Source organism: Sphaeramia orbicularis, chromosome 14 (genome assembly GCF_902148855.1).
Source record: "Sphaeramia orbicularis chromosome 14, fSphaOr1.1, whole genome shotgun sequence".
Classification (NCBI taxonomy): Eukaryota; Metazoa; Chordata; class Actinopteri; order Kurtiformes; family Apogonidae; genus Sphaeramia; species Sphaeramia orbicularis.
In genome coordinates this window covers 12,721,234-12,731,917 of record NC_043970.1, presented here as the reverse complement: position 1 = coordinate 12,731,917, position 10,684 = coordinate 12,721,234, and the positions used below count along the sequence as shown (strand labels likewise).

The 10,684-nt window shown below is 37.5% G+C and overlaps 1 protein-coding gene across 1 annotated transcript in view; it reads left to right on the top strand.

Annotated features, from left to right (window-relative positions):
- The first annotated feature begins 8,567 nt into the window (after positions 1-8,567).
- The window catches only part of LOC115433264 (leukocyte cell-derived chemotaxin-2), a 34,860-nt gene continuing 32,743 nt past the window's right edge, over positions 8,568-10,684 (top strand). Inside the window, exon 1 of the mRNA XM_030154577.1 lies at positions 8,568-8,588. Within this exon, the coding sequence (XP_030010437.1) occupies positions 8,568-8,588 (21 nt within the window). The remainder of the gene's footprint in view (positions 8,589-10,684) is intronic.

The window sequence follows — 10,684 nt, the reverse complement described above, 5'->3', positions numbered from 1 at the left end:
TTAAATACCTTCATATTATTTTTCACAATTTAAATAAGGTTAGAATTCAAAAGTTGTTCATTTTTGCATGATCTTTAAAATTCTGGCCACCAACTAAAATGCGCCCATTGTAAACAAAAGAAAATTACAAGACTAGCATCTGTCTCCCAAGTGTGCCTAAAACGCACTATTTCTTCCATTTGATATGTATGATTAGGTCTGACCTTGATTTAAAAAAATAAAATCAAATTAGAGCAGAAAAATTAATCAATACATAATATTTAATAGTTCGATTTGACAGATGCTAGTATTTTTGAACATTTGACCTAGCGCCAAAAACAATAATGCAAATTAACCAGTGTTGGAGTTAATCATTGACATATGCCAGGCTGCAAAAATCAAATAATATGTGATCCACTTTTTATGTAGTAGATTGAAAAAAAAAAATTTTTTTTTGTGTTTTTTGCATCCAAAAAAAATGGTTTGTTTACATTACAAACACGAAAAGGTTAAAAAATGTGACAATTATTGAGTATGTGGTATTTTTATTTACAGCTCAAGTTGATGAAATAGAAAACAGTGTAAAATAATTAAAAACAAACTGTGTGTTGTTGGGTTTTTTTTACATTATTCCACAAGTGTGAAAAAAGGTACACTTGGTGCTTTGTAAGGGCCCTGCTGCATGGGATACCGGAGGGTTAATATTAGTTCTATTGTAAAATAAATCTTATCTGTCTGTTGTGGGACTAGGTGGTATAGGTGGATTCAGTAACTATGTTTGCAAAGTACCAAACAGAGTAAATGATGGTGTATTAATTGCTGTGTTATGAAGACACTCTGTTCTGTCTCTCTCATTGAACAGTTGTATATATGTTATTGCCGGTTGCAGTGCTAGTTCTGTTTCTTCAACCATGTGTATGAAAAATTCATACAGTACAGGAACGTTTGTTATTATGCCATTTCCTCCAGTAGATCTCCACACACTCACACAAACGCAGTCGAGTCCGGGTTGTTTTTAATGCTCTGGAAGAAATACTAAAATGATTCACTTTGATGATAGCCCATGCGTCTGACGCTGGTGGGACTTGAGATTCTAGTCACATTCAGTCGTTGGCTTTGTTGTCTTTCTGCTTGTTGCTCAGGTTGGCTTTTAACTTGTACTGCGGGTTCATGGGAATTCACAAGAGGGATGAAGGACATGGAGTGACATTTGTATATTTTAAAAGATATGTCTGGCTAAATGTTGGTTTGTTCCCTGCAGACTTAGAGACAGAGTTGTGTGACCAGACTGCTGTCCGTCCGCTGACACTCCTTGGAAGCCCTTTCTCATCAAACATAGAAATGCTTTTAGTGGAAAACATTATTCAGACTTTGGTGCCCCCTGTCTGTTGGCTCCTGCATTTTCACGGTCATTTCCTGCCCTACAGCACTTTTGTCTATTCAAGTCTGCTCAGGCTGGATGCACGCCTGCCCCCCATCCCCATCCCCATCCCCATCCCCCTCCCCACACACCCACAGTGGGTGTGACTGAACCACAGTGTTGAGAAAACGCTGATTTAGCCCCGAGAAGCCGATCCGATCCAACTAAAGACCACAGTTCCTTTTCACAAGCCCTTTTTTGTGAATCGCTCTTTTCACCTGAGCACCAGAAAAAGGCGCCGTGAAAGTGAAATGAAAGAATAGAAGTCAGGCTCATCCCCGTCACTGAACAGCTTGTAAAAGGGGTGAAATATCCCCGCATGCTTTCAGGATTTTGTGTGCCAACAGTTGCAGTGCCTTCAACCTTCAAGGGGGGAATAGCCTCTCAGTGTGTGCTTTTTCTTTACAGATGACAGGGGCCTGAATGTCATCTGATGCAGGCCTGGCAGTTTGCTGTAGGGAAGAGGAGGCAAAGAGAGGGAGAGTCAAGAGAATTAGAATGTATTTCAGGTCTAAAACAAGTGGTGCATTGCTGCAACTCGTATCTCGGGGAAGGAGGGAGTTTAAAGTGGGAGGGGTAGAGCAGGTGGGACGGAGGGAAGCGAGGAGAGAGGGGAGGGGAGTTTTTCTTTCTTTTTTTTTTTTTTTTTTTTTTTTTTGCAGTGAACTGTTGCTAGGAAACACTTGTGGCATCTCTTCTCCCTCTCCTTGAAATGCCAGAACTAACTGACAGAGGATCCAGAGTGAAATGTCAGTCGTATCCTCCGAGGACTCTGAAGAATGTGGCGTGTGTTTCTATTTAAGTACCCATGTTTATCAAAGGGTTCTCAAACAGTCAATATGACGCTTTTTTTCTTTTCTTTTCTTCGCCGTCACAGAAAGTCTTCAGGATGCGAGACATCTGGTTGGACTTTCAAATGACTCTTCCTCATCTTTCCGTCTTTCATCTTCATCCTCAAATAGGCTTTTCTCGTTACTCTTTCAAGACATTGCCGTCTCCTTCCCTGCCTCCCTTATTTCCTTGTCCCTCTTCTCGCCTAATTACTCCGTCACTCGCTCATCCATTCACTCACTGAGCTATTCTCATATTTACCCCCTACATCTCTCTGTCCTTGTCGGTCTCCCTCACTCCCTAATTCCCTCACTCCTTTTCAGATTCCAGGCCATATGGTCCATCAGTGTAATCCTCTGCCCAGATATTTGATTATCAAAGCTGTCTCTGGCAGCAAAGAGGCTCAACTCACCATCGGCCACAGTTGAGTCCATTCCCCTGTCCTCGGTACATTGGAATTCAGAGAGAGTAACCAGCTCCGAATTAAAATGAAAGCATTTCAGATTCTTCACTTACCTTATCTGCACCGCTTTACATCAGAAGATAAGATGCACTGAAAAGAAACCTGGATATGAGAACACAAATCAATCAAACCGTTCAATTGTGGACTTCATTTACATTAATTGTGTAGTACGTGAGATTTAGAGGGATTTATTTGCAGAAATGGAATATAGTAATCCGTATTATGTTTTCATTACTATATAATCACCTGAAAAGAAAAATCATTCAGCAGGTTTCCATCCATGAATTTTAACCAAACTGTCAGGGAATGTGAATTTATGCACATTTTCATCCATAACTGTTATGTGAATATGAAAAATTGGTTCATCATCATCATTGCCGTGGCAGTTCGATGTAGTATTTCATGCAATAACCTCCTACCTGAGCTGCTGATGGAGGGGCTGATAAAGGTCTGGGATCTGGCTTGACAGCTTTTGCTTCCTGAACCGGACCACTGGTCTGGATCGTCATAATGCTGTTTCAAACTCTTCCACAGTTTGTCAAAACTTTAGTCTAACTTAACCCTTTATAGTTCACTCATAGAAATACTCTAAAACTTCAACCTTAGTGCGTTATTGGAGGATATAACAAGACTTTATTATTTTTGGGAAATGTTTCAATTTTTTTCTTATTTTCATGGAGAAAATCAAGGTCAATGAAGTTAGCATATTTGGTTCCTCATCCATAAGTGGCAAAAAAAAAAAATCCAAGAAGTAAATATAAAACATACAAGAAAAACACATGTAAGGTGAAAGGAACATGTATTTTAGACCATTAGACCAACATAAGTGCTGATCCAGACCCCTGTCCACATCCATATTCTCCCTTTGAACATCATTCCTTACATTAGTACCATCACTTCATGGTACCAAACAAAGCAGGTCCACTCACTGTTCATGCAGAGGTGGACCTTACAGACCCTGGAGACCACATTGGACCTGAGATTGTTGACTCACTGTCCTCACTGTAACTGTTGTTGTCACTGTCTTGTAATGCATGTGGAAATGACCAAAAACAGTCACTTGCCTGATAAAGGGTTAAGTTTCTGCAGTTGGTCTTACATGGTGGTGTCGCGACACTGTTTCTGTCTAATATGACATTTCTGTTTGTTTGTGCCATTAACCCATAAAGACCCAGTACTACTTTTGTGGCAGTTCCCAAATGATTTTTTCCAATATATTTATCATTTCCTAAGAGATTTGTCACCATTTATTATAAAATAATCCTCAGTATTTTGTATTTTTCAGTGAAAATAAGGTATTTTCCAGTGTGTAATGTACTGATCCATTCATAAAAGCTCAGATTAAAGTTGAGGTATTTATATCAAAAATAGAAGAAAAACTGAAGAAAAAAAAGTGACTTTTTCAGTTTTATATATATATATCATTGATTGAACATAAACCAAGTGATTCCATCCAGTCATTGTTCCAACTCCATGGGTTTTACTGGTGAATCAATGTTGTAGAAGATGACAGTGTTTCCATGGTAACTACAGAGCCTCTGAATGTCCAAATGGGTCATATCTGATTACCATGAAAAGATGTCAAATTGTATTTTACACCAATTATTTACATGTATTGATAGAATTAGTGGATCAGCAGGTATTAAACAGTCTAGATCAGTAGATGGTTTTGGTCTGCGATGGATGTTTGGGTCTTTAAGGGTTAATATTATTCTACTACATATTATATATGTTATATTATAATACAATGATAATAATATAATATCAAAATTATATAATATATAATTATAATATTATCTTATTGATCTGCACATGGAAATACTAAATTAGTCACTTAAAGGGGAACCTGTAGTGAATTTTCATTGTTAGCTATTTCAAAAGATTACGCATAATACTAGTGGTTTCATCAGGCAACTTACATAATAGCCCATTGTCAGTATATGCGTGAGTACTAGGTCATTGCTCCATCAGTCATTCATGGTCAGTGACATGTTGACTCCTTCATGGGCTGCTCCAACATCGGTATCGACGCAGACCCATTGTATTGTCTGATTACTTTGGCTGTGATGGACTGGTCACTGACCCCGTGCAACAAACACCAGTCTAAGAGAACACATTATGCCCGTGCTGGGTCGCATCTGTAGGAAAAAATAGCAAAATTTAAGGATGCACAAACAACAAGTGCAGAAATCCACTCGTTCTCGCTCACTGACAGCTGCTTGTTTTCTCATACTCGATCACCCTGAATTGACAATGGTGCATCACTTCTGGCCGGTAATAGCTGCTCCTCATAATTTCAGCCCCTGCAGGTAATTCACATAATAAAAAGGTCCAGTGTGGTGCATTTATGGAGATTATTTACTAAATTTACGCCCCTCTTCCTTATAAGTAATACACAAAGCACAGTTAATGTCATAACCATGATCAGTACAGGTTCACTTTAATTTATTTACATTGCATTTATTTACATTTTGCTTTTTTTTAAATTTATTTTTAATTGGCATTCAGTATCAGATATTCGCATTCAGTATGTCGTATGTATGTATCATACATCTGTTGCCGCTCTAAATGCCCCAATAATATTTTTGTTTTATGTCAGGTAACCAAATGAAAGAGGAAAAACAATGTACAAGAAGGGGGTGATCTTTTCTATACGACACAATCGCTGATTTGTGAAAATAAAATCAGGCCTATAGGGTGTGACATAGTTGGCCTAGTTTTCCCAGTATGAGGCTCACGTTTTACTTTTTAGCAAATTGAAACTTTTTGCCTCTCCCAGGCATAAAGATTTCTTGTATGAATTTCTTTGTCAGAGGAACTTTTGCTGCCAAGTTTCTACTCCAAACAGCTCAGAACTTTTACTTTCTTTTCTGTTTTATTGCAGATGACATCTAGTCTTAAAGTGCATTACTCTCACTGACTGTGTTTGAGTGTTAATATCCTCAAACAGCCCAAAATGGACAAACCAAACATCGGCACTAACACAGCCCAGTGCAGGTGAAGGGTGAGGCAGTGGGTGTTCAACTTATTGCAAGATGCTCCAACATGATGTCTCTGAAGTGACCCAGAATTTAAAAAATAAAAATAAAAAATGGCTGCAGAGTCTTACACATTTTTCACTTTTTTGCACCCCTGGAGGTTTTCATAGCTGCTCAGAGGTGGAGATATTCAGTTGGTTTCAATCTCCAACGTCACTACTAGATTATATAAAATTCTGTACACAGTACCTTTGATATTCTGTTTTATTGTAAGTCCAAAGAAACATGTGGAACAATTCTCTTTTTTTTTGTGAGCAACTTATTTTATTATTAAAAGTGAAATACTTCTGAAACACATACAAATACAGTTCTGTTTTTTTATTTCTACACCACACACAGTCTGAATTAATCTTTTCTTTATTTAAGCTTTGATGTGCATTTTTAAACTCTTAACCGTTTATAGTTCACTCATAGAAATACTCTGAAATTCAAAACTTCAACCTTAGTGTGTTATTAGAGTACATAACAAGACTTTCTTTTAGGAAATGTTTCATTTTTTTTTTTATTTTCATGGACAAAATCAAGGTCAATGAAGTTACCATATTTGGTTCCTTGTCTATAGGTGGCAAAAAAAAAAAAAAAAAATCCAAGAAGTAAATATACAAAATGCAAGAAAAACACATGTAAGGTGAAAGGAACATGTATTTTAGAACATTAGAACATCACTTTTAAAACATTACAACATAAGTGCTGATCCAGACCCCTGTCCACATCCACATGATCCCTTTGAACATCATTCCTTACATTAGTACCATTACTTCATGGTACCTAACAAAGCAGGTACACTCACTGTTCATGGACCTTACAGACCCTGTAGACCACATTGGACCTGAGATGATTGCCTCACTGTCCTCACTGCAACTGTTGCTGTCACTGTCTTGTAATGCATGCGGAAATGACCAAAAATAGTCTCTTGCCCGATAAAGGGTTAAGTAAACTCTTAAATACTCCATTCACATACATTAGCGTTCATTCTCCCAATTTAAGTGTCCCATAGACAGTAGGAAATTCATGCTATTGATCGACTTCCCTTGCATGTTGTGAGGCCTAAAAGCTAATTATCTCCCTCTAATGATTTTTTTTCTTTGCTTTTAAGATGCAAAATCTGCTGTGTGGTGGTAGGAGGGTATGCAGCAGAGAGACTCAACATGGTTTTCCTATCCCTGCTGAGTGCTCTGTACTTCATGCAGCCATGAAATTAATAAAGATTTATACACTACCGCTCCCTCGCTAAGTGGATTTTATTGAAGAAAAAAAATGGCTTAGACTTACGGCTGTAATATGTAACATTTTAGCATTAAAGTATCTTAAAAAAGCATGGCCCTGTTATATTTTGTTGAATTGTTCATACATTTCCCAAACTGCTTAATCCTCTTCCATGGGTGCTGGATCTTATTCTATCTACCATCGAGGGTAGGTGGGGTACATCCTGATATGTTCCCCACCTACCTCATTTAACCTATAAAGACCCAGTGCTACTTCAGTGGCAGTTCCCATATACAGTTTTCTCCCTATTTAACCTTTCTGAAGTGAATTATCACTATTTTTTATGATATTATCCTCTGTATTTTGTATTTTTAAGTGAAAAATCATCTATTTTCCGATTTCTAATTCACTGATCATGTTAATATTTATAAAAGTCCAAAATAAAGTTGAGGGATATTATATCAAAAATACAGAAAACTGAAGAAAAACGCGACTTTTTCAGTAAAATATATCATTAACTGAACATAAACCAAGGATGTCCATCCACTGTCATTGATCGAACTCCATGGGTTTTTCTGGTGAATCAACGTTGTAGAAGATGACGGTGTTTCTGTGTTCACTACGGAGCCTCTGAACGTCCAAATGGGTCATATCTGATGACCATGAAAAGATGACAAACTGTATTTTACACCAACATTTACATGTAAAAATAGGATTAGAGGATCAACAGGCATGAAACATTTCAGATCATTAGATGCTTTTGGTCACCAGTGGATATTTGGCTCTTTATTGGTTACCATTAAAGTGGATGGAGATGCTTAGTTTATGTTCAGTTAATGATAGATTGTATTGAAAAAGTAGCTTTTTCTTCAGTTTTCTGGGTTTTTGATGTAATATCCCTCAAATTTATTTTAGACTTTTAAGATTGACATCAGTGAATTGAATACAGGAAAACACATGATTTTTCACCTAAAAATGCAAAATACAGAATATGACATTGTAATAAACAGTGCTAAATCGCCTCAGAAAGGTTAAATAGAGAGAAAAACTAATTTGAAATAAATAGAAATAACACTGGGTCTTTATGGGTTAAGATCAAACATATGACGTTTTAACCCACCCATTTAAGTGTTAACCAGCTAGTGTTAGCGTTCAACCAGTGCAGACACTAAAGACTGACACTGCTACATGCACTTTCTACAGTTTGGGGGGGTATAACGTTTCTGAAATATTTGTAATTTAATAATAATAATAATAATAATAATAATAATAGATTAGATTTAATTTATTGGTCCCCGTAGGGAAATTCTTCTTCACTGACTGAACATTACAAGAAAAAGACAGCAACATTATACAACACAGACAGCAACAACAGTAGGGGCAGACATAACAAAAAGAGACATTGACATAACAAAGAGACATACAATAATAATAATAATAATAATAATAATACATCGGTTTTATATAGCGCTTTTCTAAGTACTCAAAGATGCTTTACAATAAACAGCCAAGGGACAAACATACATCAGACGGGTAAACAGATACGAAGTTAATACTAAATGGTAATCGAAGAACAAATACAGAGACAAATACTGACAAAAAAAAAACATACAAAAGAAGGTAGATGAGAATGGATGAGGTTGAACGGGCAGTCAGTTTTCGAATGATGATCTGATGTCTTTTCGCAGCATTTACACAACAAGAAAGGACAGTTTTTCGGATTTTCATTACATTTTCCATTTCCGTCCAAATATATACAAGAAGCCAAGAAGGCCCCACCAGTAGCCGAAAGAACCAACTCCATATTTAAACTGTACCTTATGTAAAGGCCACAGGAAAATTAACCTAGCATACATGTTTTGATACTGTACATGTAGCAGGGGAAACCAGAGTACCCACGGGGATGCCCACACAACATGAGTAGAACATGTCAACTCCAGATATGTAGCTAGGCCCTGGTCCAACAGAGGTTCAACCTTGGAACCATCTTACTGTGAAATAACAGCACTAACCACTTAGCCACCACAGCCTTTTCATTTACAACGAACACAAATATACATCATTAACCATAATGTGAATAAAACTTTAATAGATTAGCTCATCTGCCAGTGGTGGTTAATACTCCCCTGATCCCACACTAGTTGAGAACATCATCTACCTCTACATATTTTATTGTTTTGACTGAGGGACCCCAGGTGGCAGAAAATATATACTGTGTGATTAAAAAGTCAGAAAGCATTAATGGGATCATTTTGTTATGGCTTTGTAGCAGGTCATCAGGACCTAAAGTACAGTGAAGATGGGCGAATAATTCCTCAGCTGTTTTAGAAGAATTATATGATAAATTACATATGGCAGCTGGATTGGAAGATGAGATGAGATGAGATGAGATGAGATGAGATGAGATGAGATGAGATGAGATGAGATGAGATAAGATAAGTGTCATGTCTCGTCAGATTTGTTAATCATGTTAATGTTTAGTGTATCATGTCTCGTCTTTGGTTTTCAGTGTTTTGTCTTTGTTTGATTCGTCACTTTATGTTAAGTTAGAGTTTCACATTTGCTCCTGTCTTGCACTTCCTGTTTTATTTTTTATACACATCTCTTCCCTCTTGTTTCAGACCCTGACTTCCTCCCTTTGTGTGTTTTCCCACCAGTGTGATTGTTAGCCCCACCCCTGACTGTGTTCACCTGTGTTCCCCTACCTCATGTATAAATAGTCCTGTCTCCCTTTGTCTTGTGCCGGTTCATCTGATCCCCTCATTGTGTTTCACATCAAGCTGCCTACCAGGTTTTTTCATGTTTGTCAGTTTTATGCTTCAAGTTTTTGTGTGAGAGTTTTGTTCATCATAGAGATTTGTTTGTAGTTTTTTTTTTTATATCCTCCTTGTGAGCGCTTTCTGTTAATCACTTTTTCATTATTAAAATACCTTTGTTAAAATCTTCAGTTTTTGTGAGTCGTGCATTTGAGTCCACCTCTTCATATGTCAAGGAGTTCTAGCAATAAGATAAGATAAGATAACAGTTCACTGATCCCACCTTTGAGGAAATTGTAGTGTTTACAGCAGCAAAATACAAAAAAAACAAGTGCAGAAAGACAGGCAGAAACATTCAAGAGTAAAACATGAACTATAAAATAGAATCCATTATTTTATTACTTCTTATTATTTATTTACATATTTAAGATACAGTCTACTCTCGTTAAACCGCCCGCCGTTATACCGCCATTTTCGCTCACCGCCGACCAAAACCATTGCACAAAAATCCCCAGTGCATTATTCCATTAGCTACCGCCATTTCCGCCTATCGCCATCCGCCAGCCCAGTTCCATGCACAAACAACACTTATACCATTGATTTCCCGACCGTTATACCGCCAGCGTGATTGCCATCGAGTACACATAAATTTTAACAATGCACTGAAACAAACCCGCCAGACGCTGATCGCGACAAGCTACGAGTGGGTCTACGGAACGGCCACCGTTCATTTATCGCAGAACACTCAGTAGGTCAGGATGTCGGGAAGAGGACGTGGGATTAAGCCAAAGCCTCAAGATGATGGGGTGTCATTTCCCGACAAGGTATAATAATGCTTAAAATGTTTCCCCACTTTAAATGATCCCTTACAACATAACAGAATCAAGATTTATTTAGAAACGCAATTAGAACGGGTTAACGGAGGCAGCATAGACATCATATAGTAAAGACATGCACATTATGGACGCAACCCGTTGTAACGCCATTTTCG